The sequence below is a fragment of the Salvelinus fontinalis genome, chromosome 21 (assembly GCF_029448725.1).
Source record: "Salvelinus fontinalis isolate EN_2023a chromosome 21, ASM2944872v1, whole genome shotgun sequence".
Classification (NCBI taxonomy): domain Eukaryota; kingdom Metazoa; phylum Chordata; class Actinopteri; order Salmoniformes; family Salmonidae; genus Salvelinus; species Salvelinus fontinalis.
In genome coordinates, this window is record NC_074685.1 from 45,999,710 (window position 1) to 46,016,764 (window position 17,055).

The following is a 17,055-nucleotide window of genomic DNA, read 5'->3' on the forward strand; positions in this document are numbered from 1 at the left end:
TGAGATTGGCCGGGGTAGGCCGTCATTGTAAATAAGAATTTGTTCTTAACTGACTTGCCTAGTTAAATAAAGGTTAAATATATATTTTTAATAATCTTTGAAGAGTAGGGTTTTCGGAAGATGGGCAGGGACTCGGTTCCACCATTGGGGTGCCAGGACAGAGAAGAGCTTGGACTGGGTTGAGCGGGAGCTCAAGAGACCAGATGTGGCTCAAGAGACCAACTTGGGTTGGGTTGGGGTGTAGAGTTTGAGCAGAGCCTGAAGGGAGGAGCAATTCCTCTTTCTGCTCTGTAGGCAAGTACCACGGTCCTGTAAGCGGATGCGAGCTTCGATTGGAAAGAGGGAAGAAGAAAAGTAGTTGAGCGTCATCCACATAGCAATGATAGGGGAGACCATGTGAGGACATGACGGAGCCGCGTGACTTGGTGTATAGAGAGAAGAGGAGAGGGCCTTGAACCGAGCCCTGGTGGACACCAGTAGTGAGAGTACGTGGTGCAGACAGAGATCCTCTCCACGTCACCTGGTAGGAGCGGCCTGTCAGGTAGGATGCAATGTGTGTGCAGAGCCTGAGACCCCCAGCCCTGAGAGAGTGGAGAGGATCTGATGATTCACTGTGTTGAAGGCAGCAAATAGATCTAGGAGGATGAGAACAGAGGAGAGAGAGACAGCTTTGGCAGTGCGGAGAGCCTCCGTGACACAGAGAAGAGCAGTTTCAGTTGAGCGACCCATCTTGAAGCCTGACTGGTTAGGGTCAAGGAGATTGTTCTGAGAGAGATAAAGAGAGAGTTGATCAGAGACAGCATGCTCAAGTGTTTAGGAAAGAACAGAAAGAAGGGATACCGGTCTGTAGTTTTTGACAACAGAGGGTTTGAGTGTTGGTTTCTTAAGGAGGGGAGCGACCCTGGCCATCTTGAAGTCAGAGGGGATGCAGCCAATGGTCAGGGATGAGTTGATGAGGGAAATGACGAATAGGAAAAAGTCTTAACTGCCCGCAACTCTGTTCTGTAAGCTCGCAATGAGTCACTCAACCACGAAGCAGGAGGGGATGACCGATCAAGCCGGGAGGAAAGAGGACAGTGCGAGTCATAGGATGCGGCCATTTTTTATAATTTATTTTATTTTATTTCACCTTTATTTAACCAGGTAGGCAAGTTGAGAACAAGTTCTCATTTACAATTGCGACCTGGCCAAGATAAAGCAAAGCAGTTTGACACATACAACAACACAGAGTTACACATGGAGTAAAACAAACATACAGTCAATAAAAATAAGTCTATATACAATGTGATTAAATGAGGTGAGATAAGGGAGGTAAAGGCAAAAAAAGGCCATGGTGACGAAGTAAATACAATATAGCAAGTAAAACACTGGAATAGTAGATTTACATTGGAAGAATGTGCAAAGTAGAGATAGAAATAATGGGGTGCAAAGGAGCAAAATAAATAAATACATACAGTAGGGGGAGAGGTAGTTGTTTGGGCTAAATTATCGATGGGCTATGTACAGGTGCAGTAATCTGTGAGCTGCTCTGACAGAAAGTCCTTAAAGCTAGTGAGGGAGATAAGTGTTTGCAGTTTCAGAGATAAATAATAAATAAATAAAAATGAGGAGATGGACAGGTGTGTGAGGGAGAAAAGAGATCATCTCCATTTAGGAGAAATGAGCAGCCCTATGCCACCACCACGATGACCAAATCCTCTCGGGGTATGAGAAAAAATGTTATCAGATGAAGAGACAGCAGCTGGGGTAGCAGTGTTCTCTGGAGTGATCCATTATTCCGGAAGGGCCAACAAGAAACCAGGAATTCCACGTGGGTTGTGCGTGCAGGGTAAACTAAATTAGAATGGTTGTAGCCAAGGGGTGGGGAGCATCTGTAAAGCCTACAGGAGAGGAACGAACTGGGATAGAAAAACACACACATAGTTGCTAAAGCTACAAAATAGCAAATGAGATCATCTAAAAATTACTAGGTAAGCTTCTCAAGTGAGAGAGTGGAGTGTAAGCAATAGCTGGGACCAGGCTAATTTCAACTCTGTACAGTACAGTTATGCTTCAGAGTTACAATCCCGTTTCACCATGTCCATATAAGGACTGTGGCTGTCAGCATTCTAGACTACCTGTTCTCAAAATCCTTCCTAAAAACACAGTTGATCATTTCCTGATGTTCCACTCCTCCCTACTACCTCCTCTTCCCGCGGATGTTCCACCCCTCCCGACCGCCGCCTCTTCCCGCTCCATCATCACGCCACTGTGATGATGTCACCAGAGTTGTAACCGTGCCAATAGAGGACAGTCACCAATAGCTATCACTCTGATCTATTTAAAGACTGTGGCTATACCTAATGAGAGAGATGATTAGTTAATTTTCAGGCTTACTCATGATAGAAACCTGATAGACACTACCGGTTTTAAATATGTAAAGTTTAGTTATTTATACATAATTATTTTCAATAATTGAGTCGGGACGCTTTTTCAATGGCAAACCCAATGACACATGTAGCCTATTGGTATATCAACACTGTGGTTGATTATGCCACATATTTAAACACACAGAAATGACAACTTAGTAATTATGATACTCGTGTAAATCTTAAGCATGCGTGACATTAGACATCTCACATTCAAAACCTTTAACTTGTAACATTATAATGTTACCAAAGAAGGAAAAGAATTGAAAGAATGCAGTCTTGTTTATAGTGAAGTGAAGTCATGCTTTCCAGTTCATGCTCACAGCTTCATAACTAGTCTATTTTTCAGACTGTGTTTGGACAAAGCTCTCTCTCGCTGTGTCTCTTTATCTCTCTCTCTCTCTCTCTTTCTCTCTCTCTCTCTCTTTCTCTCTCTCTGTCTCTCTCTCTCTCTCTCTCTGTCTCTCTCTCTGTCTCTATGTCTCTCTGTGTGTCTCTTTATCTCTCTCTCTTTCTCTCTCTCTGTTTCTCTCTCTCTCTTTCTCTCTCTCTCTCTCTCTTTATCTCTCTTTATCTCTCTCTCTGTGTCTATCTCTCTCTCTCTCTTTCTCTCTCTTTATCTCTCTCTCTCTCTCTCTCTGTCTCTCTCTCTCTCTCTCTTTCTGTCTCTATCTCTCTCTCTCTTTATCTCTCTCTCTCTCTCTCTCTTTATCTCTCTCTCTCACTGGACAGGTTAAAAGAGTCAGACCTCTTATCAACTAAATGGTATTACATAAACACACATTGGTTACACTCAAATAACGTATAACATGGTAAATTACAGATTCAACTAATGATAAATGCATAAAACTAAAAACCATAGGTACTTTTCTGAGGCTACCATCAACAGCACAAGGCAAATAATCTAAATGTATATTTTTGTGGCATTGTATTGCTTTGAATTAGGATAATTATGCAATAGTCTACCACACACAAGTAAATAATTACAAGATCACCATTAAGTAGCTTGTCCTATTAAAGCACTTTCATGGAGGAAAAACAGATACATAATCTGAAAATACTTGAAGACAAAACAGTAGGTAGCTACTAAAGTACACAGTTTAGGTCTCAACCGTTGAAACAAATAAATCCTGTTCATTCATATACTGCTATTCTAGATAAATATGTTTAAATAATGGTTAGTAGGCTACAGTTAAACACTTTAAGAATATTAACTGACCCCCAGTCACAAGTAAGTCTAAAGCCCACTGCTCCCGAGTGGCGCAGCGGTCTAACGCACTGCATCTCAGTGCTAGAGGTGTCACTGCAGACATCCTGGTTCGATTCCAGGCTGTATCACAACCGGCCGTGATTGGGAGTCCCATAGGGTGGCGTACAATTGGCCTAGCGTTGGCCGGTGGTAGGCCGTCATTGTGAATAAGAATTTGTTCTTAACTGACTTGCTTAGTTAAATAAAGGTTCAATTAAAAATAACAAATTTTTTGTATATATTCATACAGTGAATAGATTTACAGAAGCTCAGAAATGTGAGCGCCAATAATATTGATGTAGGATTGGCAAACAGAAATCCTTTTCTTTATTTTGAATAATATATTAACGTTATTATTTAGCTTTATATTTTTTTATGTGGATAGAGACAGCTGATTAGAAATGTATATGCCATGCCACCTAGGTTACAATAACTAAGTAGAAGCTCATTCATCAACGTCTCTCTTCAGCAAGTTTACTTGCTACACCTGTTTTCTCCTGTGCGACCTATACCGTATGCTCAGCTCTACACACAGATCTCTCACAAAGTTGAGTATCTGTTTGAGAGGTTATCTTTTTACCCCTATTGTCCAGGCTTAGTGAGCTTCCTCTGATGTTTCTTTAGACCTTTTACTGAAGTGGGCTAAATCAGGGTCACAGAATGTTTCTTGGAAGTCGTAAACAAATCTACTTTGAAACAAGTATACACCTCACACATATGGTTATGGGCTTTTAAAAAAAGACACCTGTACCATGTCAGATATAGAGTTTAAATGTATTACATTTTGACTTTGCTTCCCAATTTTATATACATCACAAAATATAACAAAACATAGAAGCACTGGATTTTCTTAATCATGAAAAATATTAATAACATTCCACCCATGATGCCTCTAGAGGGTGATGTGGTCATTTGACTGCAGGAAAGGGTTTTTATAGAGGAAACAGTATAAATCATTTGGCCACAACAAACAAAATAAAGTGTAATGGAGTATGGCTGGCTATACATCCACCACTGGGGTATATTATGAATTTGGCCATGTTCGTACGTGCACCTTATCAAAGTAGAGATAGCCTATCCTCAATAACATTACATTTAAACGTTGATGACCCAATAGACATAACAATGTAAATACAGTGCCTTCAGAAAGTTCAGACACCTTGACTTTTTCCACATTTTGTTACGCTACAGTCTTATTCTAAAATGTATTAAATAGTTTTTTTCCCTCAATCGACACAAAATACCCCATAATGACAAAGTAAAAACAGGTGTTTAGAAATATTTGATAATTTATTAAAGATAAATAAGTATTCAGACCCTTTACTCAGTACTTTGTTTAAGCACCTTTGGCAGAAATTACAACCATGAGTCTTCTTGGGTATGACGCTACAAGCTTGGCACACCTGTATTTGGGGAGTTTCTCCCATTCTTCTCTGCAGATCCTCTCTAGCTCTGTCAGGTTGGATGGGGAGCGTTGCTGCACAGCTATTTTCAGGTCTCTCCAGAGATGTTCAATCGGGTTCCGGGCTCTGGCTGGGCCACTCAAGGACATTCCGTGACTTGTCCCGAAGCCACTCCTGCATTGTCTTGGTTGTGAAGGTCGTTGTCCTGTTGGAAGGTGAACCTTCACCCCAGTCTGAGGTCCTGAGCTCTCTGGAGCAGGTTTTCATCAAGGATCTCTGTATTTTGTCCGTTCATCTTTGCCTCGATCCGGACTAGTCTCCCAGTCCCTGCCGCTGAAAAACATCCCCACACCATGCTTCTTAGTAGGGATGGTGCCAGGTTTCCTCCTTCAATCTTGGTTTCATCAGACCAGAGAATCTTGTTTCATGGTCTGAGAGTCTTTAGGTGCCTTTTGGCAAACTCCAAGCGGGCTGTCATGTGCCTTTTTCTGAGGAGTGGCTTTTGTCTGGCCACTCTACCATAAAGGCCTGATTGGTGGAGTGCTGAAGAGATGGTTGTACTTCTGGAAGGTTCTCCCATCTCCACAGAGGAACTCTAGAGCTCTGTCAGAGTGACCATCGGGTTCTTGGTCACCTCCCTGTCCAAGGCCCTTCTCCCCTGATTGCTCAGTTTGGTGGTGGTTCCAAACTTCTTCCATTTAAGAATGATGGAGGCCACTGTGTTCTTGGGGACCTTCAATGCTGTATGCATTTTTTGGTACCCTTCCCCAGATCTGTGCCTCAACACAATCCTGTCTTGGAGCTCTACGGACAATTCCTTCAACCTCGTGGCTTGGTATTTGCTCTGACATGCACTCTCAACTGTGGGTCCTCATATAGACAGGTGTGTGCCTTTCCAAATCATGCCCAATCAATTGAATTTACCACAGGTGGACTCCAATCAAGTTGTAGAAACATCTCAAGAATGATCAATGGAAACATGATGCACCTGAGCACAATTTCGAGTCTCATAGCAAAGGATCTGAAAACTTATGTAAATAATGCATTTCAGTTTTGTATGTTTTATACATTTTCAAAAATGTCTAAAAACCTGTTTTCGCATTGTCATTATGGGTTATTGTGTGTAGATTGATGAGGGTGAAAAGTATTTAATCCATTTTAGAATAAGGCTGTAACGTAACAAAATGTGGAAAAAGTCAAGGGGTCTGAATACATTCCGAAGGCACTGTATATGCAGGTCTACAACAGAAAGAGACTAAGAAGCATAGAAACAGGTCTCAAATAACATTTTAGTCATCTTATGTATTTAGTCCTGGGCCATCATTCCCAGTAACATAGTGGACGCATTCAACAGCATGTCCAAAGTGTTGCCTTTCCTCAAGATAATATTGAAAATTTGCTCTAAGAATCAGCCCTCTAGTCCAGGGTTTCCCAAACTCGGTCCTGAGACACTCTATTTAGTATGATATGTTAAGTTTCGTAGGGTATGTATTAATTTGTGTATGTCCATCACCCATTTTGTATGATATGTTACGAATTACAATCCATATTATATGTTACGAATTTGCAAAATGTACAATATGTTACGAATTTGCAAAATGTACAGTATTTTACGAATTTGCTAAATGTATGATATGTTACGAATTCTAGCTAGGTGGCTAAGATTAGCTAACTGGCTAACGTTAGCTAGGCTAGGGGTTAGAGTTAAGATTAGGGTTAAGTTTAGGAGGTAGGTTAGGGTTAGCTAAAAGGGTTAAGGTTAGGGCTATTGGAAGGGTTAACTAAAAGTTTTAAGGTAAGGGTTAGGGGAAGGGCTAGCTAGCATGCTAAGTAGTTACAAAGTAGCTAAAAAAGTAGTAAGTAGGTGAAAAGTTGCTAATTAGCTAACATGCTAATGTTGTCCGTGGTGAGATTTGAACTCGCAACCATTGGGTTGCTAGACATTTACGTTATACCTTCGTTTTTTACTTAAGTAACTGTCTGTAACCATATCAAATGTAACGTATCATACTAATTTCAGTGTCCTGGGTTTACATTTGCTATATTACGTCTAGTCTATGAGATCAGGCTACATTAGGGGGTTCTTCAGGGGTACTCCAGGCAGAGCAAGATTCCGTTGGTGGTACAGTAACCGAAAAAGGTTGGGAACCAAATCAAATCGTATTTGTCGCATGCGCCGAATACAACAAGTGTAGTAGACCTTACCGTGACATTCTTACTTACAAGCCCTTGGTCTAAATGACATATGCATGGACATACAGCATTGAGACACACGTGCTTTATTTCAATAGAAAACAAAGAGATGCAGAGCAAAATAAAATGCTGCTCTTCAAAACTGGAAAAACGCTGTTTTTTTTATGCTGCTATTCCTTTAAACTGCGGCCGACCTGTGACATCATCTGAAAGATAAGAGAGGAGGCGGAGAAAAGAATGTAGTAACTTTGTACCCTAGCTACTGAATTCTGATAACGCATTAACAGGCAGGAGACTGCAAGCATGTCGCTGAATTAACAAGATCGTTTAGGCTTGCATAGTGGCTTGCATAGTGGCACAAAATAACTATATTGTAGACTATCACTGGGCCGTCGCTATTACAAGCCGCGTGACTCATCAATCCAGGTGCCTCTGTAGCGTTCATAGCAGCTTTGTCTATTGAATATAAATAAGTGTTACATAGATACAGTTGCAATGGCTGGAATAACATCTATTGAAGCCGTGAAAAGGAAAATTCAGACATTGCAGCAACAAGCTGATGATGCGGAGGACCGTGCCGAAACGCTCCAGAGAGAGGTTGATGCGGAGAGACAGGCCAGAGAGCGGGTAAGAGACACCTAGAATAAACCGATTAATCCGAGTTGGAGCATTTCTAGGGGAACATGGATGCAGCCCACAAAATAATTGCTTACACACGGAATATAATTACCTAATATCGCAAAGTTGATCTCTGCTGGTACAGAGGGAGCTGAAAATGTGGCGTGTTTTACGCAGTGTGCATTTGGCAAGCTACAGCCGTATGCCCGGTCAGCATACTCTAGTAAATTACTCCATGTTTTAACTTACTCGTGGTCACAGTCCCGGAGAGAGCCACGTAAGGTTAATACCAGTTAAAGCAGACTGGCTCTTGGCAAAGTGTTACTTCAAACGTTTGATATGCCAGAGTAGACTCCCATATGAACTCAATACTTCACTAAAACTGGATGTAAACACATTACATTGAATTTAAAGATGCCCTATAAAGGAGAATGTAATTTGATATATCTGTCCCTGTATAGCCTGCTGACTTAAGTTACTACTTATCCTACTCTATTATTCATCTTCTATTCAGTTTGAATGTGGACAGTGGCAGTCCCTCAAAATGGAGGGTGGGTGTTGGCCATGATGTATGCATGGAAGTTGCTCTCTTGATGGCCTACGATTCTGCCATTTATGAAGCAGTATTATTGATGTGCTGTTTTCCCATGGCAAGCAGGCTTGACCTTGCTATGGTCTTTATTCCATCAGATGCTGTACAGAGTTAGTTTTTGGTGAGCCATGATGCTAATGTACATGCATTGTAATGCCTACACTAGAGAATAAGCTGGCTGTTAAGCTTGCTGCCCTTGCATGAGCGCACCTCAGTAGGCTAATTTGTTTATCGCCCACCTCCCACAAGGGTATTGGGCTGTCAAGGGAATTAAGTTGTGCAGAGCATGCATACATATAGAGAAGTGGCTACACGTTAGCTGATCATGTTTGGCTGTAATGAGCCCGTAACAAAATGGCATAGTCCTCAATGTATTATTTGCTCTTTCTAGTTTTGTACATGAAAGATGTTCATTCAACTGTTTACACATAATTAGATATAAACCTCACTTGAACACTAATTGATGACTGGTCGTTAAATTGTACAAATCACTGGGAAATGAGCCAGTGTACAGTAGGGCGCTGAAGGGATGAGGGCAGCTTTTATTTAGCAGGTCTCTCTTCCTGACTCCACTCCCTGTCTAGCCAGAGTCGCTGTCTGTATTTCTTGCTGTCTCATCTCTGGCAGTTGAGCAGGTTAATCATTTCCTGACCAGAGTTTTAGCTGAAAGAAAATGGCCTTGGGTCCATTCAGTCAGCCCAAAGTCACTCAACCATTTAAAGGAGCAGTTCACTATTTTACAATATGTTGTTAGGTGGTTCCTCACCCTGAAAGTAGGCTATGAGTAATCCAAAGTTTGGTTATCTTTAAACGGCTACTACAGTTTTCAGCTAACTTAAAAAATATATGTATTTAATAATAATCCTGGCCCATAGTTGGTTCCTTACATTGAAAGTAGTCATGTTTTAAAATAGTAAACTACTCCTTTAACAGAGCAACTGGGCCTCAACCTTTCTGCCTACCATTATGGGAATATGACTATCATTAATGTAAACAGCTTTGAAGTGCAATCATACACACAGGTGATTTAGGAAATATTTCAGTAAGGAGCCAAGTTCACCCAAGGGGAGAAACACTGACTGTCAATCATACTACAATATGGCTTCGGCTTAGCGCCTAGGCCTGAAATATAAAAATTGCCCAACAAAAGAGCAAGCTTATTTTCCCGTTCTGTCCCATTGCCAAACAATCTACACTGAGAACGTGTTGGTTCTCTCTGAAATGGTAATCTCTTAACAGTTTGCCTGGCACGAGTGCCACATATCAATTATTTGACTAAACTGAGCCAAATGAAGTGTGGTATTAACCGGACTGAGTGAAAGGCTCTGGAATGTTTTCAATGTCACAGATGGCATTCCACGGCTTCCCCGACGAAGGCCCGGCAGAATGGGAACAGATTTTGGGGATTTGGCTGAGAGGGGGGTCTAATTAGCTGTCTTCTGCTGCTGGGGGGGACAATGGCTCTTTTGTTTTGCCGGCAACTCCGTCTCTATCCCCCAGCGGGAACATTAAGAATGCTGGAATGCGGGGCTCTCGCCATCCAATCATCTGTCATCATCATCTACTCATGGACTCGCTGCTTGATCAGCCCCCCACCTGCTTCATCGAGTCTTTGGAGAGTTGCTGCCTTGTGGAAATTGACTGTTCTACTGATATCCATGTGGCTGAGTCTAATGTAGTTCACATACTGCTGCTTGTTTTCTACGTTTACAGCTACCCGTTGTTAGGCCAACAGTATGTTATTAGAAAGCCTACAATCTTAGTGTTACACGTTTTTACCACAAGACAAAAGGTAGAGCCCAAAGGGACCCACTTGCGGTATCAAAAGGTGCAGAATTATTTTTCTCAGGAAGGCCAATGTGACAGTACCAACAAACGTTGGTTCAGGGGTAAATAGAAGCTCAAAGGGCCCCTAACTAGACAAATAAACCTTTGGCACTGTCATTACTGTCCCTTGTGACATAACGGAACACATTCCTCCTCCCACTGCCTCAATGCTGGGATTGTTTGCGTTTGTCATTAACTGTGGTATGATGCCACTTCACTTCCCCATAGAGCAATGTACAATCCATCAGAAGGCCACTGCTAATCCAATGAACCACGGTCATTCTGTGTCAAGAAGGTTCTTTTCTAAATGCTTTCAATGTTTTGAAAAGAAGGTTCTAAAGCAAACAATGAAAAGACAGTCAACAAAGGTGTTGATCAGTATCCATGGTATTTCAATGGTGAAAACTAGGGACACCTGAGAAAAATGTATGCTAGATGGATGAACCCAAGTGCATATTGAAGGTGGTTATTCTTTACGGTGTGGAACTTAGATATGGTTGCTTGCACTGCAATGATTTGATAAATCTGTCAGCTGTACGCCTACCACATGTAACCTAGTAACCATATCCCAGATGAGTTTCCTTCCTCCCTGGCAGCTCAGTTTGGGTGATACACCAACCAGGCTAAGAAAGTTCTCTAATGTGGAATAAATGGGGGCAGTTGGCAACCCAGATACTCATTTGGGGTGAGTCACAGTGCAGTATTTAAGACAAATAAAGCCTTCCTAGAAAGCTGTCATCTGCCTGTGATGTGGTATCCACATCAGTTTGGTTGACGATACCCAATTCCTGTGGGATTAACTGACAAAGTTGATCAATATGAACTGTATGTACTGCGTACATTGTACATTTATTTGTGCAAGCTAGGGTGCATTCAGTGATGCGAAACGTTGCCGATAATGGAATGAATAAAGCTAACAATTGTCCTTATTCTACATGACCCACAGTCATATCTGTTCTACATAAAACATTTTATATTCGAACCTTGCACTCCTAAATAGGCCAGTGGTGAGTGCTACAATGCTACAGCACATTATTGTGGCTGACTTGAGTGTTTTCTCTCCCCCACCAGGCAGAGGCAGAGGTGGCTTCCCTAAACAGACGTATCCAGCTGGTAGAGGAGGAGTTGGACAGGGCCCAGGAGAGACTGGCCACTGCGCTGCAGAAGCTGGAGGAGGCCGAGAAGGCTGCAGACGAGAGCGAGAGGTGGGACTTCCGTCTCCTGTTTTAGGTTGTGTATCCGATGCATGCCAAATGTTACAACACCTGGATAGGTATTTTACGTGTCCGCTAACCACATCTGTTCTAGCAATCTGATGCCCGACTGCACAGTTAATGACGTGGCATGCAACCATTGGTTGATGCATGCAACGTCTGAGCAGGGGAGCACCACCATTCTGCTCTAGAGCAGAGTTTCCCAGTTCTTGCAGACTAGGAATTGTGGAAGAAAGTAGAAAGAAACGCTAGCTAAGACATTCAACAAGCCCCAATAGGTTTTCAGAATTTCCTTCAGTAGTTACTATTAGCATTGAAACATAAGAGTGGACAGGTCAAAGAATTTTTGATATTAAAGAAAATACACATCGAAAGTATGTTCCAACCACCCCCCCATCACCATGACTTCTCTCTGTCCTGTTACCTGGGGTGTCCCCCAGAGGGATGGTGATGGAGAACAGGGTTGGAGATGGAGGTCCATACTGTAGCTAACCCTGTGGTGTTGGAGAACAGGGTTGGAGATGGAGGTCCATACTGTAGCTAACCCTGTGGTGTTGTTTCTCCAGAGGAATGAAGGTGATAGAGAACAGGGCGTCAAAAGACGAGGAAAAGATGGAGATCCAGGAGATGCAGCTAAAGGAGGCCAAGCACATCGCTGAGGAGGCCGACAGGAAGTACGAGGAGGTGGGTGTCCTTCTGCCCTAAAGTATCGTTGCGTTCCAGGGCGTCTTTTTTTTTTTTTTAAGGTTGCTATATCATGTTTACTATAGTTTCTGAGATGTTACCTTTGACACACAGTGCGACCTGGAACCTGCCCATTGACTAAAGCCAGACTACTTTAGAGCCGTGTCATACGCTGGCATCCACCACTTTTCATAATTTTGTAGCCCCTTTAACAAGCATATCAACATTTTATTTGATTTAAGATTGTTTGGAAAATGGAAGCTGTTGTGTTCCCTTCATGGTAGCATTAACGCCTGTGGTGTTTCTTTGTAACAGTACACAGACATACACCCACACTGCACACCCCTTTCTCCTTTGTAGCATCAGTTTAGTCTGCTACATGTCAGATCAAAGGAGGCCCCTCTGTGGAGGCCCCCCATCCGTACCTCTGCCCAGGCTTCATTATCCTAACATGACAAGATGCATTTCCAAGTATTCTATCAGATTTTCAACATACCGTTTGGTCTTTTCCTTCTCACTATATATTTTATTTTCAATACTTGTATGTGTTATATGGAAAACTCATCATTTCTACAGTACACTTGTAGTTTTCAGCATAACCCCACACTCTTTGGCTGTTTCCCAGGATCCTGGACTAAAAAGCAAGATCGATCTCTGTTGAATGTGATTTTTGTCCAGGATTAGGCTTAATCTGGCTCCTGGAAACCGGCCACCTAGTGTAGAGCTAAATTTAGCTTGCTTAGCGAAGGTCATACACAGGTACCACGGTATAGGGTCATGTTGCTCCTAGATGCTGATCCTGGGCCAGTTTAGCATTTTCCCCACTAATAGTTCATGTTAGGATTGGGGAAGGGGAAGCTGATCCTAGATCTGTACCTAGGGGGAACTGATTAGCAGTTTAGCCTGTAGCATATGTTGATTGCTCATGGCCTGTGGCTTAGACCTGGAGGTCACATGAGCCCACATCCCAGAGGATTACACTGACAGATAAAGTAGCCGTCTAATGAACTTATACAGAATGACACCTGTCATTGACCGCTCTCCCTCGATCTCTCTCACTAACACTCAGCCAGTCTAGTGGACTTTCCCACTGAGGGCACCAGCTGCACCCTGGGAGCTGGCCACACATTTGACCATGGGGGTTGTAGACCTGCCACTTCTGGTACACAGTATATAGTCCTACGGTATGTTGGTTCATCCTATAGAGGGTTATAGGCCTATGGTATGTTGGTTCATCCTATAGGGGGTTATAGTCCTACGGTATGTTGGTTCATCCTATAGAGGGTTATAGGCCTACGGTATGTTGGCTCATCCTAGGGGGGATTATAGTCCTACGGTATGTTGGTTCATCCTAGGGGGGATTATAGTCCTACGGTATGTTGGTTCATCCTAGGGGGGATTATAGTCCTACGGTATGTTGGTTCATCCTAGGGGGGTTATAGGCCTACGGTATGTTGGTTCATCCTGGGGGGGGTTAAGGTCTTACGGTATGTTGGTTCATCCTAGGGGGGTTATAGGCCTACGGTATGTTGGTTCATCCTAGGGGGGGTTATAGTCCTACGGTATGTTGGCTCATCCTAGGGGGGATTATAGTCCTACGGTATGTTGGTTCATCCTAGGGGGGTGTTATAGTCCTACGGTATGTTGGTTCATCCTAGGGGGGGTTATAGGCCTACGGTATGTTGGCTCATCCTAGGGGGGATTATAGTCCTACGGTATGTTGGTTCATCCTAGGGGGGATTATAGTCCTACGGTATGTTGGTTCATCCTAGGGGGGTTATAGGCCTACGGTATGTTGGTTCATCCTAGGGGGGGGTTAAGGTCTTACGGTATGTTGGTTCATCCTAGGGGGGTTATAGGCCTACGGTATGTTGGTTCATCCTAGGGGGGGTTATAGTCCTACGGTATGTTGGTTCATCCTATAGGGGTGTTATAGTCCTACGGTATGTTGGTTCATCCTATGGGGGGTTATAGTCCTACGGTATGTTGGTTCATCCTAGGGGGGGGTTAAGGTCTTACGGTATGTTGGTTCATCCTAGGGGGGATTATAGGCCTACGGTATGTTGGTTCATCCTAGGGGGGGTTAAGGTCTTACGGTATGTTGGTTCATCCTATGGGGGTTATAGTCCTACGGTATGTTGGTTCATCCTATAGGGGTGTTATAGTCCTACGGTATGTTGGTTCATCCTATGGGGGTTATAGTCCTACGGTATGTTGGTTCATCCTATAGGGGGGTTATAGGCCTACGGTATGTTGGTTCATCCTATGGGGGGTTATAGTCCTACGGTATGTTGGTTTATCCTCGGGGGGGGGGGTTAAGGTCTTACGGTATGTTGGTTCATCCTAGGGGGGGTTATAGGCCTACGGTATGTTGGTTCATCCTAGGGGGGGTTATAGGCCTACGGTATGTTGGTTCATCCTAGGGGGGGTTATTGGGCTACGGTATGTTGGTTCATCCTAGGGGGGGTTATAGGCCTACGGTATGTTGGTTCATCCTAGGGGGGGGGTTAAAGTCCTACGGTATGTTGGTTCATCCTATGGGGGGTTATAGTCCTACGGTATGTTGGTTCATCCTATGGGGGGTTATAGTTCTACGGTATGTTGGTTCATCCTATGGGGGGTTATAGGCCTACGGTATGTTGGTTCATCCTAGGGGGGGTTATAGGCCTACGGTATGTTGGTTCATCCTAGGGGGGGTTATAGGCCTACGGTATGTTGGTTCATCCTAGGGGGGATTATAGGCCTACGGTATGTTGGTTCATCCTAGGGGGGGTTATAGGGCTACGGTATGTTGGTTCATCCTAGGGGGGGTTATAGGCCTACGGTATGTTGGTTCATCCTAGGGGGGGGGGTTAAGGTCTTACGGTATGTTGGTTCATCCTATAGAGGGTTATAGGCCTACGGTATGTTGGTTCATCCTAGGGGGGGTTATAGGCCTACGGTATGTTGGTTCATCCTATAGGGGGTGTTATAGTCCTACGGTATGTTGGTTCATCCTAGGGGGGGGTTAAGGTCTTACGGTATGTTGGTTCATCCTATAGAGGGTTATAGGTCTACGGTATGTTGGTTCATCCTAGGGGGGGTTATAGGCCTACGGTATGTTGGTTCATCCTAGGGGGGGGTTAAGGTCTTACGGTATGTTGGTTCATCCTAGGGGGGATTATAGGCCTACGGTATGTTGGTTCATCCTAGGGGGGGTTATAGGCCTACGGTATGTTGGTTCATCCTAGGGGGGGGGTTAAGGTCTTACGGTATGTTGGTTCATCCTAGGGGGGGGTTAAGGTCTTACGGTATGTTGGTTCATCCTATAGAGGGTTATAGGCCTACGGTATGTTGGTTCATCCTAGGGGGGGTTATAGGCCTACGGTATGTTGGTTCATCCTATAGGGGGGGTTATAGTCCTACGGTATGTTGGTTCATCCTATAGGGGGGGTTATAGTCCTACGGTATGTTGGTTTATCCTAGGGGGGGGTTAAGGTCTTACGGTATGTTGGTTCATCCTATAGAGGGTTATAGGTCTACGGTATGTTGGTTCATCCTAGGGGGGGTTATAGGCCTACGGTATGTTGGTTCATCCTAGGGGGGGGTTAAGGTCTTACGGTATGTTGGTTCATCCTAGGGGGGGTTATAGGCCTACGGTATGTTGGTTCATCCTAGGGGGGGGGTTATAGTCCTACGGTATGTTGGTTCATCCTATGGGGGGTTATAGTCCTACGGTATGTTGGTTATAGGCCTACGGTATGTTGGTTCATCCTAGGGGGGGTTATAGTCCTACGGTATGTTGGTTATAGGCCTACGGTATGTTGGTTCATCCTATGGGGGGTTATAGTCCTACGGTATGTTGGTTCATCCTAGGGAGGGTTATAGGCCTACGGTATGTTGGTTCATCCTGTAGGGGGGTTATAGGCTTACGGTATGTTGGTTCATCCTATAGGGGGGTTATAGTCCTACGGTATGTTGGTTCATCCTATAGGGGGGTTATAGTCCTACGGTATGTTGGTTCATCCTATAGGGGTTATAGGCATTTTATCTCTGATTTTTTTTGCTCTTTTTTTAACCCACCGCTACCGCCCCTCATCGTAAGAACTTTTTATTACATTTTTATTTAATGATTTCTCTTAAATTCTTAAATTAAAACTCTTGTTTTTTTTTCCTCCCTCTTCATTTTCTTTTTGACTATTGAATGTACTGGTCAATACAGAATTTAGTTTGATGTGTTTTGATGCTTGTGCCAGATTGAAGGTCTTTTTCTGCACATTCTTAGTGCCACCATCTCTGTTCAGATGTTGCATGGGAATAGTTTCGTGTGTGTTGGAAGTTATTGGAAGTGTTTGGCCTGTGTACTTTAATGTGTGTTTTGTCTGACTACAGGTGGCCCGTAAGCTGGTGATCCTTGAGGGTGACCTTGAGCGCTCTGAGGAGCGTGCTGAGGTGGCTGAGGCGTAAGTTTACCCTCCTTCATTACTGACACACAAATGGTACCGTATTCCCTTTTATAGTGCACTACTTTTGACCAGGTCCAATAGGGCTCTGGTCAAAAGTAGTGCATTATATAGGGAATAGTGTGCCAATTTCCATGTCTTAGTCCCTATTCTCCACCCTTTTCTAGAAGTGTGAACTTCAACACTTCCCATCAGGGATTTAACAGCAAATGATTGATGTAATAAGCATTGGCTGGAGTGTGTTTTCACCATTTTAAAGTTCATCCAATCAAGTGTACGCTTTGGGAGAAGGGTGGCGAATCAAAACGCAGTGCTGGATATCGCACTTAAAAACTCTGTTAAAACCAACAAATTCCTCGTATTTCAGTTCCATTGAAATGTGGTTGTTTAAGGCAAATGTGGTGTTTTAATGTGAATGACATGTT

General features: G+C 43.4%; 1 protein-coding gene across 12 annotated transcripts in view; it reads left to right on the top strand.

Moving 5' to 3' along the window:
* tpm2 (tropomyosin 2 (beta)) overlaps positions 1 to 17,055 on the top strand; it is a 35,946-nt gene that overhangs the window by 7,004 nt on the left and 11,887 nt on the right. For 6 of the 12 annotated variants that reach the window (XM_055875492.1, XM_055875490.1, XM_055875491.1 and 3 more), the window contains exons 3-5: positions 11,362 to 11,495; positions 12,071 to 12,188; positions 16,560 to 16,630. In XM_055875492.1, coding sequence (XP_055731467.1) covers positions 11,362 to 11,495; positions 12,071 to 12,188; positions 16,560 to 16,630 — 323 coding nt within the window. Of the gene's footprint in view, positions 1 to 7,446; positions 7,881 to 11,361; positions 11,496 to 12,070; positions 12,189 to 16,559; positions 16,631 to 17,055 lie in introns of those variants that run through there. The other 6 variants (XM_055875497.1, XM_055875499.1, XM_055875495.1 and 3 more) reach the window with 3 other exon arrangements.